Source organism: Oncorhynchus masou, chromosome 18, assembly GCF_036934945.1.
Source record: "Oncorhynchus masou masou isolate Uvic2021 chromosome 18, UVic_Omas_1.1, whole genome shotgun sequence".
Lineage (NCBI taxonomy): Eukaryota > Metazoa > Chordata > Actinopteri > Salmoniformes > Salmonidae > Oncorhynchus > Oncorhynchus masou.
The window spans coordinates 57696887-57722451 of record NC_088229.1 but is presented as its reverse complement, the minus strand read 5'-3'; the positions used below and the strand labels follow the sequence as shown (position 1 = coordinate 57722451).

The 25565-nt window shown below is 41.7% G+C and overlaps 3 protein-coding genes across 4 annotated transcripts in view; all 3 read right to left on the bottom strand.

Annotated features, from left to right (window-relative positions):
• Positions 1–5377, bottom strand: part of LOC135504930 (BTB/POZ domain-containing protein KCTD5-like) — a 35889-nt gene extending 30512 nt beyond the window's left edge. For both annotated transcript variants that reach the window (XM_064923866.1, XM_064923867.1), the window contains exon 1: positions 5101–5377. In XM_064923866.1, coding sequence (XP_064779938.1) covers positions 5101–5322 — 222 coding nt within the window. In that variant the 5' untranslated portion in view covers positions 5323–5377. The remainder of the gene's footprint in view (positions 1–5100) is intronic.
• A 745-nt stretch (positions 5378–6122) lies between these two features.
• Positions 6123–18457, bottom strand: pdpk1b (3-phosphoinositide dependent protein kinase 1b). The gene is made up of 14 exons (XM_064923865.1): positions 18270–18457; positions 11900–12172; positions 11608–11650; positions 11297–11434; positions 11002–11146; positions 10678–10775; positions 10465–10540; positions 10235–10303; positions 9984–10080; positions 9618–9791; positions 9211–9434; positions 8968–9025; positions 8558–8710; positions 6123–8368 (listed from the first exon to the last, which is right to left on the bottom strand). The coding sequence occupies exons 1-14, from the start codon at positions 18291–18293 to the stop codon at positions 8255–8257; spliced, it is 1686 nt and encodes a 561-aa protein (XP_064779937.1). The 5' UTR covers positions 18294–18457; the 3' UTR covers positions 6123–8254.
• Positions 18458–19269: 812 nt separating this feature from the next.
• tsr3 (TSR3 ribosome maturation factor) lies at positions 19270–25528 on the bottom strand. Its single transcript, XM_064923864.1, is given in 7 exon segments — positions 19270–20054; positions 20175–20229; positions 20461–20628; positions 23926–24102; positions 24105–24118; positions 24354–24564; positions 25137–25528. Coding segments are annotated over 7 exon segments (915 nt in total). The 5' UTR covers positions 25258–25528; the 3' UTR covers positions 19270–19885.
• Between the last annotated feature and the right edge of the window lie 37 nt (positions 25529–25565).

Here is a 25565-nt window from a genome sequence, read left to right as displayed (position 1 = left end):
GTCTCAGGATGCTTTACTGTTGGCATGACACAGGACTGATGGTAGCGTTCACCTTGTCTTCTCCGGACAAGCTTTTTTACGGATGCACCAAACAATTGGAAAGGGGATTCAGAGAAAATGACTTTACCCCAGACCAATCCCTGTACCTTTTGCAGAATATCAGTCTGTCCCTGATGTTTTTCCTGGAGAGAAGTGGCTTGTTTGCTGCCCTTCTTGACACCAGGCCATCCTCCAAAAGTCTTCGCCTCACTGTGCATGCAGGTCCACTCACACCTGCCTGCTGCCATTCCTGAGCAAGCTCTGTACTGGTGGTGCCCCAATCCCGCAGCTGAATCAACTTTAGGAGACAGTCCTGGCGCTTGCTGAACTTTCTTGGGCGCCCTGAAGCCTTCTTCACAACAATTGAACCACTCTCCTAGAAGTTCTTGATGATCCGATAAATGGTTAATTTAGGTGCAATCTTATTGGCAGCAATATCCTTGCCTGTGAAGCCCTTTTTGTGCAAAGCAATGATGACGGCACGTGTTTCCTTGCAGGTAACCATGACTGCCAGAGGAAGAACAATGATTCCAAGCACCACCCTCCTTTTGAAGCTTCAAGGCTGGTATTCAAACTCAATCAGCATGAGAAAGTGATCTCCAGCCTTGTCCTCGTCAACACTCACACCTGTGTTAACGAGAGAATCAATGACATGATGTCAGCTGGTCCGTTTGTGGCAGAGCTCAAATGCAGTGGATTTTTTTTTTTTTGGGGGGGGGGGATTCAGTTCATTTGAATGGCAAAGAGAGACTTTGCAATTCATATGATCACTCTTCATAACATTCTGGAGTATATGCAAATTTCCATCATACAAACTGAGGCAGCAGACTTTGAAAATTAATATTTGTGTCATTCAAAACTTTTGGCTACAATTGTACAATTATGTGTGACTGTGCAAAATGTGTGTTTATATAAAAGATATATTCACCAAACGTCATAATACTTTTGTCTTCATCTGAAAATGCACTGTACCTCAAAGAACCAAGAAATAACCAGTATATTGTATAGTTATTGCATAGGCTATTAAAGTGTACTTGTGAGTCCCATGAAAGCCCAAATGTGGTTAAAAAAAAATGCATTTACAATTCCTTATCTGAAATTCTCAGATTTTCATTGCAAATCAGAGTGTGGCATACTTCAACCATAGAAATATTTGCACTTTCATAATAACACTAGAGGAAAATGTTATAGATGTGACAGGGTCCCAAAAGACCAAACGACACTGCACTCCATTTCAAATATACCAAACGACACTGCACTCCATTTCAAATGTACCAAACAACACTGCACTCCATGTGACAGATGTTATCACCTTCTGAGTAACAGAAAACACTGTTAAAAAAGTATTTTTAATATGAGGCTTAGTTATGATCTAACACCCTTTAATCTGACAGCACAGTTGAAACAGTACCCCGTCCCTATATTGTCCACAAATTGACACACGGACTGAACAACTTGACCTGCAGCCACCCGAGTCTGGTCGTCCTTGGCTGGCAAGATGTACACAAATCGTTCCTCCTCAAGAACTGCATTTCAACAGCATCTGAGTCAGTCTATCTGTTACTAGTCCCACAAACTGCATGCATGTATGTACACACACACACGAACATTAGGAACACCTTCCTAATTAAGTTGCACTCCCCCTCTATAAAAGGCGTCGAAAGTGTTCCACAGGGATGCTGGCCCATGTTGTTCTTGATACAGACGGGAAACCGGTGCGCACCCAGCAGCGTTGCAGTTCTTAACACAAACCAGTGTGCCTGGCACCGACTACCATACCCCATTCAGAGACACATTTTTGTCTTGCCCATTCACCCTCAATGGCACACATACACAATTCATGTCTCAATTGTCTCAAGGCTTAAAATATCCTTTAACCGGTTTCCTCTCATTCATCTATACAGATTTTAAAAGGTGATTTAACAAATTACATCAATAAGGGATCATGGATTTCATCGAGAGTCATCTGGTCAGTGTGTCATGGAAAGAGCAAGTGATTTTAATGTTTTGTAGACTCAGTGAATACCTCTAACCCTAGACTCAATGATTGATACACTGATTTCATTCCCTTGTTTGAGCTAGCTGGACTCATTCCTTCTCTCTACTGTATCATGACATATGTCATTTGCTGATGTCTTTCCTATTTAGGGTTCATTTAAAAATTTTCGTTACGTGAAATAGTAAAAAGGTTTAATTAAAACATAAACTACCCCTGGTGCAGGGTTTGCACTTTCATAGACATTTCTTGTCAGATCGCAAAACACCTCAGGCTTGACAGCTGCAGTTCACAAGCACGTGCAGGACAGACTACACAGATACATTGTCACTGAGAGGGTACCCTCAAGGAAGTAAACAAACTCAGCATGACCGGTGAAATTGTATGGATTTTTAAGAACTTAATTATGTAATGCTCCAGTTAGCAGAACAACATGATTGCAGTTCATATGATAGTGAGTAGACCCAAAATAGATCACACGATAAAAATGGCCAGCTAGCTTGTTTGCAAACAAGCACACTTCGGAAGCAATAGAATGGGCATGAACATTTGATCATGATCGCGTGATACAGTGTTGCAGACTAGTGAGTCATTGATCATGTCCGTTACGCTTAGAACGAGTAAGTTACTGACAGAGAAAGGAAACCAATTATACATCACCTAAGCACTTGATTAAAGTTAGCTTTGTACAGAAAGTTTGTATACAATAATAATTGAAACGCGTCCACAATAACAACCTTTCCTCAAAAACGTTACGATTGTAACACTGCCTGTCCAAATCAGCGTTCTTTTTATACTAGCACTCAGACACATTAAAAAAATATATTGTTTCATTAACCTTCCGACTTGGTCAGAAACACAGGGGGACAAATGATTACCAAAACAAATTCGGTGAGTCATTTGCCAAAAGCTATGAAATCTGGTTGAATGAAAAAACGTATTTTGAGACTGTATCCTACTTTGTAGTAACAATAACATTCAATTTGACAAATGTAGTCTTTAAATACACACATTCAAGGTAAATATGAATGTAGTTTAATTAGGAAATAAGCTATTTTGTTTTTTCATGCTCAGGTTGAACTTGCAAATCTACAATTTATAGCACAAAAAGGTAGGCCACCGTTATGTCACCCCCTGAAATGTGCAGTCAAATACATTTTTACCTTACCAAATTCTTTAAAATGGCCTGCAAATAAATAAATAAAATATATATATATATATATATAAAGTTCACACTCCCCACTATTTGTTTCTGCAGTGAGGATTCACCACATTTAGTTAAAAAAATAATTAACTTATCTGCAGAAAAACATTGTTTTCAACTCAAAAAGCAGTAGTAGCTGTATGTAAATCACAGCTGAACGGCTCTTTCACAGATACGATTCGGTTTCCCGACGTTCACCAAAAAGACCGTTCGACCCATCACTTAAAGCTGTTATTAACATAAAACACTGGCAGCAATTGATATTTAAGTCTCAATGGAAAATGCCAGTGTCAAATACATTTAATTGTGGCACTGAAAATACAAATTTCAATAAGGTAATATGCTATATTGTTAAGACTTGTGTAGGCACTCAATGCCAAACTAATACCCAAGCATTGTAACAAGTAGTCAGAGTAAAGACAGCACTGGAGGGGACGACTGGCGAGCCATTTCAGGAAGCGAAGATGACAATGCATGATCATTAAATGTCCTTGAGCTAATTCTAGTTAGTCTACGTTGTATCAACCAACTCTTTACAATGTTTGTAGCTACCTTGGTAACTAGAGAACCAGTTCTGCTCTCCTGCTAGCTAGCTAACAGTACCAACTAGATACTTGTGTGTGTATGTGGACACCCCTTCCCTTCGAATTAGTGGATTCGGGTATTTGCTGACAGGTGTATAAAATCGAGCACAGATGCATGCAATATCTATTGACAAACATTGGCAGTAGAATGGCCTTACTGAAGAGCTCAGTGCCTACCAATGTAGCACGTTATAGGATGCCACCTTCCCAACAAGTCTGCCCAGGCCAACTCTAGGTAATGTTATTTTCAAGTGGAAACATCTAGGAGCAACAACGGCTGAGCCGTGAAGTGGTAAGAGCACATAAGCTCACAGAATGGGACCCCCAAGTGCTGAAGGGTGTAAAAATCTGGAAGCAATGTCAGCACAAGAACTGTTTGTTGGGAGCTTCATGAAATAGTTTTTCATGGCCGAGCAGCCGCACACAAGCCTAAGATTATTGTGCGTAATGCCAAGCGTCTGCTGGAGTGGTGGAATCAAGCTTCACCATCTGACAGTCTGACGGACAAATCTGGGTTTGGCGGATACCAGGAGGACACTACCTGCCCCAATGCATAGCGCCAACTGTAACGTTTGGTGGTGAAGGAATAATTATCTGGGGCTGTTTTTCAGTTCGGGCTAGGCCCCTTAGTTCCAGTGAAGGGAAAGCTTAATATTACAGCATACAATGACATTCTAGACAATTTCGTGATTCCAACTTAGTGACAACAGCTTGAGGAAGACCCTTTCCTGTTTCAGCATGACAATGCCCCATACACAAAGCAAGGTCCATACAGAAATGGTTTGTCGAGATCAGAGTGGAAGAACTTGAATGGCCTGCACACAGCCCTGCCCTCAACTCCATCAAACACCTTCGGAATGAATTGGAACACCGACTGAGAGCCAGGGATAATCGCCCAACATCATAACCGAGCTCGCTAATGCCATTGTGGCTGAATGGAAGTAAGTCCCCACAGCAATGTACCAACATGCTGCTTTAGCGGGATGGACCATAACTCCATATTAATACGCATGGTTTTGGAAGGAGATGTTCGACGAGCAGGTGTCCACATACGTTTGGTCATGTAGTGTACGTCGTTTGACGGCTGTCGGAATCTGGAATTAACGTTAATAAACTAGCTACCTAGTAGTCGTTTGCAATCGGTCATAAAATATCCCTTTCACTACATTAAACCATTACATTTGCAGACTACCTAGTTAGGCAAACCCACAGACATTGAATTATTCACCATTGACACAAGAAACCCGGAGAAGGCTAGCGAACTCGGCTAACATTACCTTATCAGAGTCGAGGTCGGGGTCAGCCTGGCTCAGTCGGTACAGAAATGATTTCGGATCTCGGCACAGCGTCTGTCGTGTTGTTAAGAAATACGTTCCCCCCACGTTCAATCGAACCCATTTGGATGCCCCGTTACTGGTTGACTGGGTTTTTTCCCCGGTAGAATGAGTCAAACACCTCCGATAAACGGAACCACAAGTATCGGAGCTATTTTCTGCCATCCCCTCTTCTACGCCCTCCGGTATGACTGGGTGAGGCTGTTGACAGGAAGCTTTTCCTCTCCAGTAGGCTCCACGCCATTCACTGGGCTGCGTTCAGTACGAAAAAAAACGTAAAAGGTGCTGTTCTGAACGACCAGTTAAAAAAAGAGGGGATGGGTTGTGGATTCAAAATGCACCGCTGCCCGTTAAATGCCACTCATGGCTTCCAGACACAACATCCAAATGGCGCAAACGCACCTCATAGTCTCGGAGTATCAAACTCACCACGGCGAGCCGAAGCGTTTTTCATTTCAACCAAGACCTAGACTACCAGGTGAGGCGATTTCCTTACTAATTAGTGACCTTAATTCAATCAAGTACAAAAGTGGAGCGAAAACTTGCAGACAGTCAAGCATTTGTGGAATGAGTTTGACACTTAGTTTGTTCAAGACATGAGCAGCTATAAAAATAACAGGTTCAAGAACGTGGGGGCGTGTCGTTCAGTACAAGCAGTTACGAAACGCAGCATACGTTTAATCGAACTGAATGCACCCCAGACGATACCACTCCTTTTCCTCCATCTACTAGAGGCCTACCACACCACTTATAGCATAATATGCAGTGAGCAAAGGGCAGAAAAATGTCAAACGTATCTCTGAAATACATAACATTCCTATCAATGTACACAACATTATTGAAATCAGGATACAGTAGACCTACTTACATTTCTACAGCTATGTTGGAATTTTAACACTTTCTTGCAAGCCTTTATATTGTATCAATTTAACACTATGTAGAAAACTGATGGACAGATGCATGACTGCTGAAACATTACAAATGTATTATGTCTGGTTGTAACAGAAGACAAGAGGCATGGTTTTATTGTATGCCTAAATCCCTACATGCTTTAATTACTGGACTACCAAGCATTACGTGGAAAATTCATCATTCAACTACTGACCTAGCGCACAAATAATCAGAGAGAGAATGAACAGATTCATTAAATTATCAGAAATATGATTAAATTACTGAGCAAATAGAAAATGTATATGATATAGTAAGAAAAAAAAAAGCTGTAAAATATTATAGTTTACAATAATTATTCACATTCAAAGGCTTTACATCTCAATACATACACAACATGGCCCCTGAACATGACTTCAATCCAAATATGATTCATATATTAGAATTTAAATAACACAGAATGAACTAGAGGCTAAACAATAGCCATCAAATAACCTTATACAAGAATAAAAATACAAAAACTGTATCCTAATATCATTGCATTTCTTGCTTCAGAGTTCAATAATACATTGTCTGTACATCACAGTTCTAGTCGGTTACAAACCAGGTAGAGTATTACATACAATGTAACCGACTGCCGCCCAACTTGATAAAAAAAAAAAAGTCTAGCAAGAGAGCAAACACTTTCTATAGTGTTTCCTTACTTTAGAGAGATAGATACAGCAATTTCATCTCTTATTTGGATCAGATACCATTTAGCTGACATCAAAGCACGTTCAGCCCAAACCAGAGGCCCGCGGCTACTATTCACTCACTCCAGTCACAAAAGGCAAATCAATCGCTTGATACATGGGCCATAATTGGGCCAGGTATCACGTTGTAGAAAAACCATAGGAACACTCCCAATGAACCTTGATAACCCAAACAAGGCAAAGCTGCCAACTTGCCCTGGGACTACAGCTTTACTGTGATTGCTTCCAAGAAATGATAGTATAGTATTATGGATGTAATGCTCTGTTGATGCTTTCCTTATCACCAAAGCTGTTCAACATGGTGGTCAGCATTAGATTTAGTTTTAAAACAGGACATACTTAAGATGAACCGACAATCCCCACCCCCAAAAAACTAAAAGTATTCAAACCACAAAGAAATAGCCAGTGAATGGTAAAGAACAGCCAAATAATTCAATAATATTAGCCATGGTTGCCAATGCAGTCAAAATACCCACCTTAACTTTAATAAAACTACATCACCAGTGCCCTGGGAGAGAAGCAGACAAGGCTGAGCTACAAAACTGGCCGTGCAGGAAAGCTAAGCAGGTCTTATGATAAGAGAGTACAAGCTAGTGGCATGTTCACCTACCCCGTATTGGCAATGTAATGGATCTACTATTAGGGACTGTCCTCAGTCTCAGTCTACGGAGAACCAATGCTGAAGCAGAGCGACGCCTCACTTTGGGGACCAGCGATCCACTCCGAAACATTAACCTACAGACCCAAACTGAACTGCAATCATTAAGTACCAAGAGCCTTGAAAACCAGTTAAAATATTATACTCTGGACAATGGGGGTCAGACTATAAAATAGTTTATTTGGTTAGTGCCTGGTTGCAGTGCGATACTGAACCAGGCAATAGTCTGCTCTAAGTATGGAGTATGTGTGTGTGAAGTTCAGGTCTGATCACAGAGGCATACAATGTTGGATTAAGAACTGGGCTGAGTGTCATACTGTGTTGGGATAGGCTCTGGTATACAAGTGATGCTGGATTGTGTTGTGTGGTTGAACAAGGAAACCAGTCCTTGCACTCAGGTGGTCCGAATGGTACCTTATGCCAGTGGAATTATACAGACAAGCCTGTCCTCTCCCTTTCCCTTGCAGAATATACAAGATGCCGATGTGCATGGAAGCAGTCACATCAACACATGGAAAAATGCATTTAGAAGCCTCACAGAGAGCACAAAGAACAAGCAAAGCAAACCTTAAATCCCATGGTCTTTTTTTCTCCCTATTGGTTCTGCTTATTTCAGAGAAGGAAAATAAACAAGGTCTAGATGCCATAGATGCTAGCGTCTCTAAAATAGTTTTTTTTTTTTTTTTTTTTTTTTTTTTTTTTTTTACATTGCTGTGAAGGGCACTCAGGAGGGTGTCACTCTGCTCCGTGATCGGCCTCAGAGCTAGGAGGAAGGAGTGGCGCAGGAGGAACTGCTCTCCTAAAGGCCAAGATTTTGGTGCTTGTGATAGATCTTTCTCCACACTTCCTGGATCTTCTTACACCACTTGTCTGCATTTCCGCTCGGGTCCATCAGATAGTATGTTCGATTGGGCTGTAAATAAATGCCAACAAAGATCCAATTTTAAAAAAACATTAAAAGCTGAGTAAGTCAATAAAGTCAGAAGAGACCAGAGTTTGTGATCATGTCAGTTTGAAGCTACAAACTGTTGCTTTTTGCCAGTATACTTTTTTCTACAGTCATTAGTGTCGTCAATAAGTGTTAATTGCAGTTAACATTTACCGTGTGGACAAAGAAGGTCTTAAAGTTCTTGGCCTCTGGACGCAGCTCAGGGGACCAGGGGATCTCCCCCTTCAGGACCTTGTTGACAGGGTCCACGTAGTACAGGTGTGGCCCTTCAGTGAGGAGCAGCTGTCTCCGTCGAGCAAACAGGCCCTGCAATGGAATCATGAGACATGGCATGAGATCACCACCAGAGGGGGCTAGTTCTAAGAGAGTGGCATTACACACCAGAGGTGGTATTCCCCTTTGCTGCTGACCTAGAATCAGCTTTCTCCAGCTCAAACAAGTGAAACTACACACAAACACTGCTCCTAATTGTCAACAACTAAACATTTGGTAAGTTCAAAGTGATACTCTTATGAACTTACTTACTATGAAAAGATGTGATGTAAAGTTTGGCTTCCACTCACCTTCCGTTTATCCACTGGGCCCATTTTCAGGATCAAATTATTCTCAACAAACTGGTGCCTGCGTAAGCCAGTAATAGTAAGGGTTATGAGCAAGTACTTCCAAGCAAAGCTAAGCAAGAACTTTGTTTACATTACAACACACTTCAAACTATCAATGTACATTCCAATGTCAAATGTTCATGGTCAAACCAAATTTTAAAAAATTATAATTGCAATGAGAGAGTTCCTCAGAGTGGGGCTCACCAGGGGTTTCCACTCGTCTGTTTGTCCAGCAGCAGCTGCTTCTCTTCCTCGGAGAACAGCAGGTCCAGCTCAAACGAGTTGTTGTCCAGGTCGTGGATGTACTGCTCGATGTTGCTGCTGGACCTCTGCGGCGCTGGGGGAATGGTCTCAGGCGTGGAGAGCGAGTGGGATGAGCTGGACTGGGCCACCTGCATGCTGCTGAACTGGCTCAGGAGGTCGTCATACTGGGGAAATACAGGAGATGGGGGCAGAAGGTGGTTAGTTGGATTATTGCATGGGCTTTTGCATGGCACAAAGATATGGATCCTATGAATTAACAGGATTCTTGAAAAATCACCACAAGCCAATATGACACGGTGGCCAAGTTTCATGTTGCCAAGTTCTAAGTATGGGTGGAAGTGTCTCACGTTTCCATAGCAGTCCTCGTCATCCTCAGACATGGCTGGCAGGTAGGGGGTGAGCTTGGGTGGCGTCTGCACATGGAGGTCTCCCCAGGAGATGGTCTCGAAGAACGGGTGTCCCCTCAGGGGGTCGTACCCTCCCATCTCCTCGCAACCGATTCTCTTGGAGGGGTCCAGCGACTGAGAGAAACAGTCGCATTAATATACACAAACACACTGATCCATAACCTTCTAATCTTTCTACAATTTATTAATCCAGTCTGTGGATAATTGAGAGATTCACCATAACATGTTGTAGAATCCTGTACTACAGTGCTCATATTACAGAAATACTTTGAAATAAATGAATATATTGATGAAAACAAGACCTACCAAAAGCTGTTCAACAAGATCTTTCGCTTTGGGGAAGAACTTCTCTGGAAATTCATACTCAAGCTTGATTATCTTCTGGAATATTAGGTACTCGTTTCTGGTCGGAAGTAAGCACAGAAGGACAGTTTGTGAAGTAGAAGTAAGAGCAGCTCCAGAAAACATAATATCCAGATGAGTTTATCACAAGTTTAGTACTAGCCTAAAACAAAAAATGTGAGACAGGCCACAAGCAGACATCGTGCTCTACTTACCCAGCTCTGAAGGGTGGTAGCCCAGCCACCAGCTGATAGACTATGCATCCCAAGGCCCAGAGGTCAGAGCTGAAACACACAACCAGTTGATATCAATATGATATCCTATCGGAGAAGGACAGACATTCACTAACTGCATGGGAAAACAATGCATTGGCACAACACTGAAAAGGAGTAGAGGAAAACCAAGTGAGTTATATAGAGGTACTCCATGCTGGAATCCCAGTTACCTCTTGCAAGCAGATTTCTCTGTCAGCAGCTCTGGAGACACATACTGCGCAGTTCCTACAAAGGAGTTCGCTCTCGCTGCAAAACAATAAGAGGATGTGACTGATCAAAACTGTAAAGAGATCAAATTTGGGTATTAAACTAAAAACATCAAATAAGGGAATGTTCAGGAAGGAATCAATTGCAATTATTGCTTCCTGTTGATAAACATCTACCTTGTTTGCTATCGGAAGATAATTGCTTTGCTGTTCCAAAGTCTGTTATTTGGATGTGCATGTCTTCGCTCAGTAAAATATTCTCAGGTTTAAGGTCTCTGAAAGACAAAATAAGCAAATGTGAGGGAACCTAGTCAACCTACATTTTCAATAACAGAATATGGCATAGCAAGAAGGGCTCATTTGTGTTAAGTGACAGACAGCAAGTTTACAAGTCTAGTTATTCATACAAATATAGTAAATGTCATGTTAAAATGTATAATATAAATTGAACTAGAATATCCTGTAACATATGACAGGCTTACCGGTTCAGACATTTCCTACCTGTGAATAATCCCCTTCTCATGCAAATATTCTAGTGCGCAAACAATTTCCGCCGAGTAGAATCTAGTACAGGTCTCATCAAAAGAACCGATTTTGCGAATATATTTCAAAAGCTCTCCATTCTTAGCATAGCTAAGGCCAAAATCTGATAGCGAGCTGTTAAGGAAAACTACACGTCAAAGGAACACAAACAAGAGACAAAACATTTTAATCATACAGACAAGATAAGTTGCTAAGCAAGTGGGTGATGCAGCCAGGCTCCGAGTCATCGTGGTCTCGTCTTATTAAAGGATACACAACTTTTCATCATCTTGAAATGTAAAGTAGAGTTTGACAAAGAATGGGTGATCTAGGTTTGACATCACATCCCTTTCTCTTTTCACGTACTGTGCCTTGTTCTCCTTCATAATATGCCGCTTCTCCAAAATTTTTACTGGAAGAGAGAAAATTTAGGAGTGAAGTTGAGGGTAAATAGCAGAAAAGAAAACACGATAAACAGAAACTTTGCACTTCTGACAATCCTTAACCTGAGAAAATACCATTGAAGAGAAACAGGTATTGCACATGGAAGCGGAGTTCGACGTGAATGCCTACATTTCAACTTACTTGCATATTCCTTTGCCGTTGCCTGTTCTCTTGCAAGGACAACCTAGAGAAAAAAATATATACAATGTTTGAAGAAAATATATTTCTACAACTAAAGCAGTAGACCACTTCATCACCATGGTAAATGAGGTGCCAGGCTAATTTAAAATCCATTGAAACTACTCAGCCATTCCTTTACAATAAACATTAATTGAAGTTGAGTCACTGGAGTATATGACTACAAAAATGCTTGCGTGTAACACCATCTATCTGAGACTAATTCGTAAGTAAAAATGGAATGCAGGCTACATACGGTTGAGAACGAGCCCTCTCCTAGAATCTTGCCGAATTTGAAGTCCTCTGGCCTCTTTTTGCGCGGCTGGGGGGCCTGCCGGAGCTCGGAGCCCTGGCTGGTAGGCTTGCCCGGAGCCCGGGACTCAGAGGTGGGGCCATCCATGCTAGGACAGTGGCTGCTACTTGCGCCTGGGATACCAAGTGGCGAGCAGGAGTCGGGCTGATTTCTTACCATTGATGGATGTGGGCAGGAACAGATGACAACGCTGGATTGAATGGGCACAACATCATACTGTAAGGTAGAGGAGAAAGGGGTGACATTAGGTGACTTACCCACAGCATAGGCATGATTGTCTGTCCAGACTTGGGGCCATCTAAATCATCAAGTTTTTTGCTCAATCATTCTCATTTATGTGAATGATTGAGGACAACAACCAACCGAGCCACTGCCTGTTCACCCCGCTCTCATCCAGAAGGCGAGGTCAGTACAGGTGCATCAAAACTGTGACCGAGAGACTGAAAAACAGCTTCTATTGCAAGGCCATCTGACTGTTAAATAGCCATCACCAACACATTAGAGGCTGCTGCCCTTTATACATAAACTTGAAATCACTGGCCACTTCAATAATGGAACACCAGTCACTGTAATGTTTACATATTTTGCATTACTCATCTCATATGTATATACTGTATCTTAGTCTATGCCGATCTGACATTGCTCATCCAAATATTTATATATTCTTAATTCCATTCCTTTACTTAGATGTGTGTATTGTGAAATTGTTAGATATTACTGCACTGTTGGGAGCTAGAAACAAGCATTTCGCTATACCAGCAATAACATCTGCTAAACACGTGTATGTGACCAATCAAATTTGATGTTTAATGTCTTGTCTCAAACACACCAATAGTGTTTTCCTGCCGAGAGTACTTATAAAATCAGTTTGCACTGTCTTCACATGTATAAACGCATGAAAATGTCTGCAGTCAGACGTCAACAGTGCAGTGAACAATCGGTAGATGAATGGGAAATCCACATTCGGTGCGATGTGTGTAGTGTAAAGGGTTATGTGGTCGAAATGTTTCTAACAGAAGAAATATTGAAAGCAGATGCATAACCATGGTAGCAATTAAAAGGGAACAGTTTGGAGATTATGGAAAAAATGTGACTAATAGTGAGTACAACAGTTCACCTGATAAAATCATTTGTAATGTTTGGATTGAGTCTTATGTGCATTTTACATTTGACTGTACTTTTTGCCACATTTGTTGATAACAAAATCTGAAAATACACTGGATACCAGAGGTCGGCCGATTATTGGAGGACCAAAAAAGCCACTGCCGATTATTGGAGGACCAAAAAGGCCGATGCCGATTAAATCGGACGATTTTTACAAATGTATTTGTAATAATGAAAATTACAACAATACTGAATTAACACTTATTTTAATATATGAATCAAATCAATTTAGCCTCAAAATAAAGAATAAAACATGTTCAATTTAGTTTTAATAATGCAAAAACAAAGTGTTGGAGAAGAAAGTAAAAGTGCAATATGTGCCATGTAAAAAAAAAGCTACCGTTTAAGTTCCTTGCTCAGAACATGAGAACATATAAAAGCTGGTGGTTCTTTTTAACATGAGTCTTCAATATTCCCAGGTAAGAAGTTTTAGGTTGTAGTTATTATAGGACTATTTGTCTCTGTACCATTTGTATTTCATTAACATTTGACTAATGGATGTTTGTATAGGCACTTTAGTATTGCCAGTGTAACAGTATAGCTTCAGTACCTCTCATCGCTCCAACCTGGGCTCGAACCAGGAACACAACGACAACAGCCACCCTCAAAGCAGCATTACCCATCACTCCACAAAAGCAGGGGGAACAACCACTCCAAGTCTCAGAGTGAGCGATGTTTGAAACTATATTAGCGCGCACCCCGCTAACTAGCTAGCCATTTCACACCGGTTACACGAGACTCATCTCGGGAGTTGATAGGCTTGAAGTCATAAACAGCTGCTGGCAAACACGCGAAAGTGCTGTTTGAATGAATGCTTTCGTGCCTGCTGGTGCCTACCATCGCTCAGTCAGACAGCTCTATCAAATCAGACTTAATTATAACATAACAACACACAGAAATACGAGCCTTAGGTGATTAATATGGTCGAATCCGGAAACTATCCTCTCGAAAACAAGATGTTTATTCTTTCAGTGAAATACGGAACCGTTCCGTATTTTATCTAACGGGTGGCATCCATAAGTCTAAATATTCCTGTTACATTGCACAACATTCAATGTATGTCATAATTACATAGAATTCTGGCAAATTAGGTGGCCCAAACTGTTGCATATACACTGACTCTGCGTCCAATGAACGCAAAAGAAGTGACAATTTCACCTGGTTAATATTGCCTGCTAACCTGGATTTCTTTTAGGTAAATATGCAGGTTTAAAAATATATACTTCTGTGTATTGATTTTAAGAAAGGCATTGATGTTTATGGTTTGGTACACATTGGAGCAACGATACGCACCGATTATATGCAACGCAGGACACGCTAGATAAACTAGTAATATCATCAACCATGTGTAGTTAACGAGTGATTATGATTGATTGTTTTTTTTATAAGATAAGTTTAATGCTAGCTAGCAACTTACCTTGGCTTACTGCATTCGCGTAACTGGCAGTCTCCTCATGGAGTGCAATGAGAGGCAGGTGGTTAGGGCGTTGGACTAGTTAACTAAGGTTGCAAGATTGAATCCCCCGAGCTGACAAGGTAAAAATCTGTCGTTCTGCCCCTGAACGAGGCAGTTAACCCACCATTCCTAGGCCATCATTGAAAATAGAATGTGTTCTTAACTGACTTGCTTAGTTAAATAAAGATTAAATAAAGGTGTAAAAAAATATATATATATTAAAAAAAACAACAAAAAAACGGATTATACAGTGTCCAAAAATAATGATTTCCAATTGTTATGAAAACTTGAAGTCGGTCCTAATTAATCGGCCATTCCGATTAATCGGTCAACCTCTACTGGATACATTCAGTAACATGATAAGAATAATGCGATCATAGCTGTGCCATTGAGGAACTAGAGCATGCACACTTGTTTTGTTTGGAACATAGCCCTGTATCCCCTACATCACATAATGAATGTTGTTAACACAATCCAAAAACAGTCCAGTAGAAATCGCAATCTGGGTAAGGTGGGCATCATTTGAAAGCTAGTAATACCGCCAACATTAGAAAATAGGATCTTACATTGTTAGGCTGTCACAAGGCAATTCATAAAGGCAGATTGTAATTGTGGTGCACATAGAATGGAGTCATGAGGGCATTCAGATGCGTGGTCAAATGTTCTTCACAATACAGCAAACAGACTCATTCTGTTCAGAATGACCCAAAGTATAAAGCCATGTCATCTTTTAACAGTACATCAAACGTAGTGATCATAAACGTTGACACTGTATATTACATGAGTTTTATTTATGATATAGAAATGTGAAATGGACATTTGGACTCGAGGGTGTTTGGCCTGCTTGTATGACAAAGGTACTTATTATCCTCAACCTCTCATCATTCCAAATACATCAACTCCTCTTAATTAACAGCATTTCCCTCACTCAGACGAAAAACTATTACAACCGTTCCAATAAGCAGGGGGGATGGAGGCAACTTCTTGCGGTGTGCAGCACTCAAGTTCAGAACGGCTGTCAGGAAGCGCAAACCCTGAGCTCTGAAGTCCTGTATAGCATATCTTACTGTACAGCCAATTTAGGCACACACCAGCCATTTTCAAACTGTATATGGATAGGAGTGTAAAGGGCTACGCTATGCCATGTTCAGTTACAGTTCTTTAAGAGTGTAGGTGTGAAAAAAAACAGCTCAAACTCTGTTCTCTGGAGGGTCTGAGGGCCCCATAAGGAGGCAGGCTAACTCAACCTAGACATGTGCAGGAAAGCACACTGTACCAAACTGTCGACATGTGCATGACAGAATCTAATTAAGACATGCTAATTTGGGGCCTAGTGGTTAGAGCATTGGACTAGTAACCGGAAGGTTGCAAGTTCAAATCCCCGAGCTAACAAGGGAGAAATCTGTCGTTCTGCCCCTAGGAACCCACTGTTCCTAGGCCGTCATTGAAAATAAGAATTTGTTCTTAACTGACTTGCCTAGTTAAATAAAGGTTAAAAAAATTATCCCCACTGTCAGGGGACAGTATTTCCTTTGCACTTTTGAGTCATGTGTTGTTTCTATACATTTTGTCATGTCTGGAAGACAGGTTGGCTTGGTGTTTGAAAATAAGGATAGCTGGCAGGGCTCCAAGCCTGGCAGGGCTCCAAGCCCAAGTCTGAGCACAGGTGAAGAGCATTATGTTCTATTTACAACCTTGGGCTCCTTCCACTCAAGACATGCTTAGTTGAGGATGAGGCAAAACTTCAAGGCAACAAAAAATGACATTAATATAACGTAGGCATTCTTGAATCATCTAGCTATTTAGGTCATCATGATCAGTAAGTGACCTCATACCTTATGCTCACTATGGGGCAACTTAATCACAAGGGGTGGAGATTTATCTAGTTGACAAGACAATGTGAAGTAGATAAACTCCTGACCCAACCCTTTCCCTGGAAGAAAAATCCCACTTACGTCCTCCAGTGAGGGACGTCAAATGGTCGACACCAAATGCTTATACGATTAAATCCATGACAATATATATTTTTTTATTGACTGGTGCTCAAAAAACAATTATTTCATGTGGTGCATTGTCCTAAGCAAATAGCTAACTAGTATCCCGCCTACCATCCTGTCATTAACTAGCTAGCTAATCTTAAACAAATTAGCATTGGATAACAGTTTGCAAATGTGAGCGAGGACGCCCAACGGTTGTTTCTTTTAGTAAGCAAGCATCACGAATGTAAAGAATCTTTAAAATGGCAAACATACAAGCACTATCACCGGCCAAGTGAAAAGCTTTAGATTTTATAAATATCCAATCCAAAATTGTAAACCGAGTTAACATGCGAACGTCAGCTTGCTACCCAGTATAGGCTGGGAAATTAGAAGCTAGCTAGCTTTTTCAGCTAGTTAGGCAGTTTAGCAAAAGGGAGACATGTATTATTATTATTAGTCTTACACGGACAAATTAAATCTCGAGCGAGCAGCTACTGTAGCTCGTCGACCGCGACACACAACAAGGTGTGGCCAGATTGGTTCCTTATCCATCGGCGAACTACCTAACGTTACATCGTATTGATTCGGTTATGCAGCTAGGATGCGACATTACATGGGTCTCAGTCTGCTAACGTTACCAACTAGTTTGTTAGCATCATCGGCTAATTCTAGAGCTGACGCTTCAAGTATCAACAAGTTAGCGTCCTACCTAATTAACTAGTGGTAGTGAGTTGACACAGCTATCAAGTTACTTTCCAAATAGCTAACGTTAGCCCTTGCCCACTAGCGGTATAGCTAACGTTAGCCATTTTAAAATCTAAATATTGAAAACATGAACTAGTTCGCAATCCCTTTGCTTTGTTTGGTAGCAACGGTTAGCAAAGTTACTGTGTTGGATAGTCAACCGCCAAGTTGGCTGGCTGGCTAACAACCTAGAATTCAACTCACTTACGTTAGCTAAAAGTAAAGCGAGCTAGCATGCTGGCAGGATAACTTCATTGACAAATTAGCTAATATAGCCAAAAGAATAGCCGAAAGTATCTACGTAGTCGTTAACGTTACCACATTTCAAACCATGTAAAACTACCTAGCTATAACGTTAAGTTAATGTTTCTATTTGCTAACAAAACCAACATAGTAATAGTAATCAAGCTAACTGTTAGTCAAACAAGCTCCGTGAACTTGAAGTGAAAAAAAGATTTGAAAACGTAACGTTAGCTAGGTACCTCAAAGGGATGGACCGCGTCTTGTACCGTTAGTTACTATTTGTCCCACTACAATTTGTCAAATCGAGAAGATTTAATCTAGCGAGCTAACGTTCGCAGTATTTCATTAAACGGCAATTTTCGTCCTCATGCTAGGTTAGCCAATGCAGCCCATTGGCACTGGAATCAGTGAAAATGGATTGGCTAAACTAGATAGAATATGGACGAAAAAAGCAGTTAAAGCGTCCATTTCCATCCACACATTAGGGCACGTTTTCAAACCATTTCACTAGATGTTCACCAAGGTGAAAATATATTTTCATATGGTCGTTTCGACTATTCCTTGTAACTGGTCGAAATGTTTTGGTTAGCTAGTCAGAGGTCCTCGTACTGCTGCGCTGTTTTAAATGAGGGCCTAACACATCGAAAATGTTGTCAAACTGCCGCCAAACAATACATCTTGAGCAACGGCTTCGAATTGAAATTCGGATGAAAGAGCCAATACTCACTATTTGACTTGTAGCTCTTGCCATGGAAGTTTTCCGCTAGTATTTATTTGGGAAAAAATGATTACAGAACCTCCATTAATGGCTGCCTCTGCACCTTCATTTTTCCAGCTGTGACGTCGTTCCACAACAATGTTACCGCAAAGACAGAAGATGATAGGCCTACTTCCCTGTATCCGCCCCCTTCGCATCGTTTCGACTGAACCTCGTCAATGTGAAGACGGCGATAGTCGTTTCAGGAAAAATTCCAAAACGTCTAGTTTAATCCTATTTCAAATCGCCTTTGTATTGCATAACTAATAACCAGCAGCATACGAAATACGTTACGGCTATATAATAATAGGCCTTTACTGTATATAGTATTCACACTGCAGATGCTTCATGTCATGGTCTTCTTTCAAATGTTTGAAACTTTGTATGTCCAAGTACAACCCATGTTCAAATATATTTTCTACCATCCACACACTTTTCATACTCAATATCTTATCTTTGCTGTTGATGCCTATGTCATTGAATACCCATCTCTGCTGCTTTTCTTGTTCATATTGTAGGGAATTCGATGGGTCGCACTGACCGAACACGCGTCCAACGACTGTTTTGCATCCCTTGTCGAGATGGCTACATTACCCCCTTCTTTGTGAGAACTTGTCCCCACGATTTTCTATAACAAAGTTCCTGACGTGTACACACCCCCGATTGCCACACGACCGACCTCCCACTTCTGACGCCAGTGTAGCGAATTCAGGGTGTAGCCCTGACCGGGACTCGATCAAGGTTCAGCGACCGTCAAAACCAAGTCCTTAACCTTTACACCTTGACGAGGTCACTAAGTGTTGGGTTAAATTCGCTACAGTATCCTATTTTGATTGACACAAAAACATGTATTTAAGAGGCGTAATTGCGTTACATTCAATTCAATGTAATACTCGTCAATTCAATTTGACTGAATTAAGAATGTATAGACACTGTCTAAGGATACATGCACACAATAATACGATTATTGTTGATAGATTAATTTAATAGTTCGTTTAAAACGTTAACATGCTTTGCAAAATGAACGATTTCCCTAATAATCCTGTTTACATGGACACATCTGGAATCAGGCGACCCGATGAGAAATACATGCATAAAAATCACCAATCAAAATAAACGGTCGCTATGGTAGAACATGTTATTTTTGCGAAACCTACTTGATTCTGAGTCCCTACATATAGTTTGTACTTGAAAAGTATTTCCAAATGTATAGCCTACTTTCAGTTTTTCCAAACTCACTTCACTCCCTCAAGAGGGAGGCTTGACCTACTGGTGCTGGCAAATCAAATACACTACTAGAACGAGGATAACGCAGTTTATATGTCCTAATAATTCAAAATATTGATCAGAAAACCAGGTTTTTAATCAACATATGCTTACTTCGATTGTAACCATATGACGATTAAGATAAACAGAGTAAACTGTTTACATGCCTATTGCCATACTTGGCCAATTGCCATAATCCATTTAATATGGAATTAGTGTCCATGTAAACCTACACAATGTTTAGTACACAAAGGGACTCAATTTCACATAGTGAATAAGTCTTGCCATTCTCCTCAAAGTCCCCAGTATATCCACATTTTTCATTGCACTTTTGATGACTCTCCTGGCTCTTCCTCCTCATCTCCAGTTTCTCTATCCTTTCCCCCATCGTCCTCTTCCTCTTTGACATCACCGTTGTCATCTTCTGATGTTCCAGAACTTCCAGCTTCCTCACCATCACTCTCTGTATCATCCTCTTCCTCAGCAACACTAAACAAAGATGAAATGCAATACCATTTACCAACAAAGTTTGCATAACAAATGTGAAACTGAAATTAATTAAATATATTATGATTTTCAATTCAATACAAAGCAATGGGTCTTTATTACCGAGGGGGTCTGTTGAGATTCATGCATTCTCTCCCTGAGTCAACATCGAATGGATCTGCAAAGACAATGGATTAGACATTTTTGGTTCAAGACAGTCTCTGAAGAAATACACAAACACTCAAAGTAAAATATGTTAAAGACTAAGCTTTCTGTGTATGACATCAATAGTGCTCTCTCCGAAGGCATACCAGTCGTAACACCTTCTTGTATGGCTAAACATTCACCCCTCACTTAACTCCAAATATTTCCTGGGATTTGATCCCAAACTTCTCCAACAGTAACTTACCAAACTCCTCTTTCTCAGGAGGAGTGTTAAGGTACTCTTTCTCCACAGCCAGCAGCTCCTCCTCTGACTGACAAGCTGCATAGCGATCCAGCAGAGTCTTGTTCAGATCCAGAAACACAGTCCCCCACTTAAACTTCCTTAGCAGAATCACAGCCAGGTCCTGAAAACCTGCATTTAAGACATGTTAATTAATGATTGATCATGACACTGCCAACACTTTACACTACTAAAGTAATCTGATGGTAAAACCAATTAATTTGTATAGATTAAATCAAATGTTATTTGTCACATACGCAAAATACAACAGGTGTAGACAATGCAGTTAAGAAAAAGAAGTGTAAAGTAAAAAATTAAAATGTAAAATAATTAAAAAGCAGCAGAAAAATAACTAGCAAGGCTATATACAGGGGGTACCGGTACAGAGTCAATGTACAGGGGCACAGGTTAGTCGAGGTAATTGAGGTAATATGTACATGTAGGTAAGAGTTAAAGTGACTATGCATAGATAATAACCAGAGAGTAGCAGCAGTGTAAAATAGGGGGTGAGGGGGACAATGCAAATAGTCTGGGTAGCAATTTTAATTAGTTGTTGGGGGTAGAAGCTAAAAAGCCTTTTGGACCTAGACTTGGCACCCCGGTACCGCCTGTCGTGCGGCAGCAGAGTAAACAGTCTGTGACTAGGGTGGCTGGAGTCTTTGACCATTTCTAGGGCAATCCTCTGACACCGCCTGGTATAGAGGTCCTGGATGGCAGGAAGCTTAGCCACAGTGACATACTGGACCGTACACACTACCCTCTGTAGTGCCTTGCGGTCGGAGGCCGAGCAATTGCCATACTAGACAGTGATGCAATCAGCCAGGATACTCTCAATGGTGCAGCTGTAGAACCTTTTGAGGATCTGAGGACGGATGCCAAATATTTTCAGTCTCCTGAGGGGGAATAGGTGTTGTCATGCCCTCTTCATGACTGTCTTGGTGTGTTTGGACCAAGTTGGTTGGTGATGTGGACACCAAGGAACTTGAAGCTCTCAACCTGCTCCCCTACAGCCCCGTCGATGAGAATCTGGGCATGCTCGGCCCTCCTTTTCCTGTAGCCCACAATCATCTCTTTTGTCTTGATCACGTTGAGGGAGAGGTTGTTATCCTGGCACCACACGGCCAGGATTCTGACCTCCTCCCTATAGGCTGTCTCATCGTTGTCGGTGATCAGGTCTACCACCGTTGTGTCGTCGGCAAACTTGATGATGGTGTTGGAGTCGTGCCTGGGCATGCTGTCATGGAACAGGGAGTAATAGTTTGCAAAACCATTTCCTTCCAGTTCTCTGCTGCCTGTGACTGGAACGAATTGCAAAAATCGCTGAAGTTGGAGACTTATCTCCCTCACCAACTTTAAACATCTGCTATCTGAGCAGCTAACCGATCGCTGCAGCTGTACATAGTCCATCGGTAAATAGCCCACCCAATTTACCTACCTCATCCCCATACTGTTTTTATTTATTTACTTTTCTGCTCTTTTGCACACCAGTATCTCTACCTGCAGATGACCATCTGATCATTTATCATTCCAGTGTTAATCTGCTAAATTGTAATTATTCGCCTACCTTCTCATGCCTTTTGCACACAATGTATACAGACTCTTTAAAAAAAAAAATTCTACTGTGTTATTGACTTATTTATTGTTGACTCCATGTGTAACTCTGTGTTGTTGTCTGTTCACACTGCTGTGCTTTATCTTGGCCAGGTCACAGTTGTAAATGAGAACATGTTCTCAACTAGTCTACCTGGTTAAATAAAAAAAAAAAAAAAATCAACAGGAGGGGACTGAGCACGCTCCCCTGAGGGCCCCTGTGTTGAGGATTATCGTGGCAGATGTGTTGTTACCTAGCCTTACCACCTGGGTGTGGCTGTCAGGAAGTCCAGGATCCAGTTGCAGAGGGAGGTGTTTAGTCCCAGGGTCCTTAGATTAGTGATGAGTTGAGGGCCCTATGGTGTTGAACGCTGAGCTGTAGTCAATGAATAGCATTCTCATGTAGGTGTTCCTTTTGTCCAGGTGGGAAAGGGCAGTGTGGAGTGTAATAGAGATTGCATCATCTGTGGATCTGTTGAGGTGGTATGCAAATTGGAGTGGGTCTAGGGTTTCTGGGAAAATGGTGTTGATGTGAGCCATGACCAGCCTTTCAAAGCACTTCATGGCTACAGACGTGAGTGCTACGGGTCGGTAGTCATTTAGGCAGGTTACCTTAGGGACAATGGTGGTCTGCTTGAAACATTTTGGTATTACAGACTCGGTCAGCGACAGTTTGAAAATGTCAGTGAAGAGACTTGCCAGATGGTCAGCGCATGCTCGGAGTACACGTCCTGGTAATCCGTCTGTCTCTGCGGCCTTGTGAATGTTGACCTGTTTAAAGGTCTTACTCACAGTGGCTGTGGAGAGCATGATCACACAGTCATCAGGAACAGCTGATGCTCTCATGCATTTAATTTTTTTCCAAAAATTTTTTTTTTTTTTACCCCTTTATCTCCCCAATTGGTAGTTACAGTCTTGTCCCATCGCTGCAACTCCCGTACGGACTCGGGAGAGATGAAGGTCGAGAGCCGTGCATCCTCCGAAACTCAATCGCACTGCTTCTTGACACCATGCCCACTGAACCCAGCCACACCAATTTGTCGGAGGAAACACCGTACACCTGGCAGCCATGCCAGTGTGCACTGCGCCTGACCTGCCACAGGAGTCGCTAGTGCACAATGGAACAAGGACATTCCTGCCGGCCAAATCTTCCTCTAGACGACGCTGGGCCAATTGTGTGCCGTCCCATGGGTCTCCCAGTTGCGGCCGGCTGCGACATAGCCTGGACTCGACACTAGAATCTCTAGTGGCACAGCTAGCATGCATGCTTCAGTATTGCTTGCCTCGAAGCGAGCATAGAAGTAATTTAGCTTGTCTGGTAGACTCGTGTCATTGGGCAGCTCGCGGCTGTGCCCCACTTTGTAGTCTGTAATAGTTTGTAAACCCTGCCACATCCGACGAGTGTCGGAGCCGGTGTTGTATGATTCAGTCTTAGTACTGTATTGACGCTTTGCCTGTTTGATGGTTCGTTTGAGGGCATAGCGGGATATCTTATAAGTGTCCCGGGTTAGAGTCCCACTCCTCGAAAGTGTCAGCTCTACCCTTTAGCTCAGTGCGGATGTTGCCTGTAATTCATAGCTTCTGGTTGGGGTATGTACGTATGGTCACTGTGGGGACGACTTCACCAATGCACTTAATGATGAAGCCAGTGACTGATGTGGTGTACTCCTCAATGCCATTGGAAGAATCCCGGAACATATTCCAGTCTGTGCAAAACAGTCCTGTAGCTTAGCATCTGCGTCATCTGACCACTGGGCATTTGTGTTAAATCTTCTATTCAGGTAAATGCGATACGACACCACAGGTTATGAATTAACTGCAGAATAGCTCATGTCTTACCCACAATGCAGAAGGTGGCAGCAAAAGCCTCCACACAAGACAGCTTGCAGGGCTTCCCATAGTTCACTGGGTTGGCAGCAACCAAGTATGGTAGCAACCGAGGATGACTACCTATCATCTTATTGAAGGGCGTCTCCTCAAGTTTAGCCCAAGAGCAGTCAATGACAGCAAGTCCATTTGAGCCACAATGTCCCTAAAAAATAAAGGAAAACACAGGACTCTGACTTCAACAGCACAAATACTTGCATATACTATTGCGATATGCCCCAATAATCTTGATTAGAAATTGATGGTTGTGGTCGGTTAAACATGTCCTGATCTCACAGACAGTGAAAGAGTAAAGGTATGGTCAAATTATATCCAGCCCTTTGATCTATCAGTGGTAATGATGTGCTTAGGGTTTTGGCCATGTCAAAAGCATCACTCACCTGTCTGCTGGTGAGACGTATTTGGTGCCCATGGGGCTCAGAATGAGTCCATGGAACCTCTGGTTGAGGCGTAGGTTGTGAACAAAGCCTTTGCGGACCAGCTTTCTTCCTGTGCAGCGCTTTGGGTCGCAGTGGCCCAGCTCCCACATGGCCAGGGGGCAGGGCAACTTCACCTGGGCAGCCTCCCCTGCATCATCAGGCTGCAGGCTGGCTGAAACCGAGAAAAACCAACCAAGTTACCAACCTGGTCTCAGAGCATTTCGTATTATTCTATACGTAAACCCGAGGGACTTCATTTGGTATGATACGTAACGTTTGGTGTGGTTACATAAGACAGATGGTTACTTAAGGCAACAAACGAAAGGAGGGTGGTTGCTCACGGTGGATGGCTACGCATATAACAAAAATCTTATCACGGACAACTTTAAAATTGTATCTTCTTTTCAACTACTTACTACTAAGTATTTTGCAACTACTTAGCATGTTAGCTAATCCTTCCCCTAACCTTAACCCTTTTAGCTAACCCTTCCCCTATCTCCGAAATTTAACCCTAACCACTAACTCCTAGTAACAGATAATACGAATTGTAATTTGTAACATGTCATACAAAACAGATCACACAAATGAATACGTACCATACTAAACGTAACATTCTAAATTGAGTCTCAGATTTACATACAGAATAATACGACATGCTCTGAGACCAAGTTATATGATCACACATACACACAACATGACTGGTTAGCTGTGACACATAATGTTTCGGGAAGAGGCATACTGTACCTTGCAATGCATCATGCATCTCTTCTGTGAAACACTCAAGAGATTTCCCCTTCATCTTGTGTCGTTTATCTTTCCCCTTGTTCACTGGGCGCTCAAATTTACCCTGCTTCTTTCGCCCCATGTCAGAACTGTCAGACTCTCTCTACCTACTGTTTATTGACTGAGAAAAAAATGTAACGTTAACTTGACTTTGTAGCACTTGAATCAACTAGTCCTACAGAACAGAAATAAACATCCAAGCAAGCTACCAAGATGACATAGAAAACATGTGTACTCCGCTCCTCTTGTTTTGATATTATATTATATCGCTTTAGTTGACTAAATAAAAGTATAAACAACAACTTCGTTCACTTTTCATGTGCTCACGCTGTACCGAGGAAGCACTAACACGCACGCGCAGACCGTGTATTATGGTCAGCTGACTTCTTC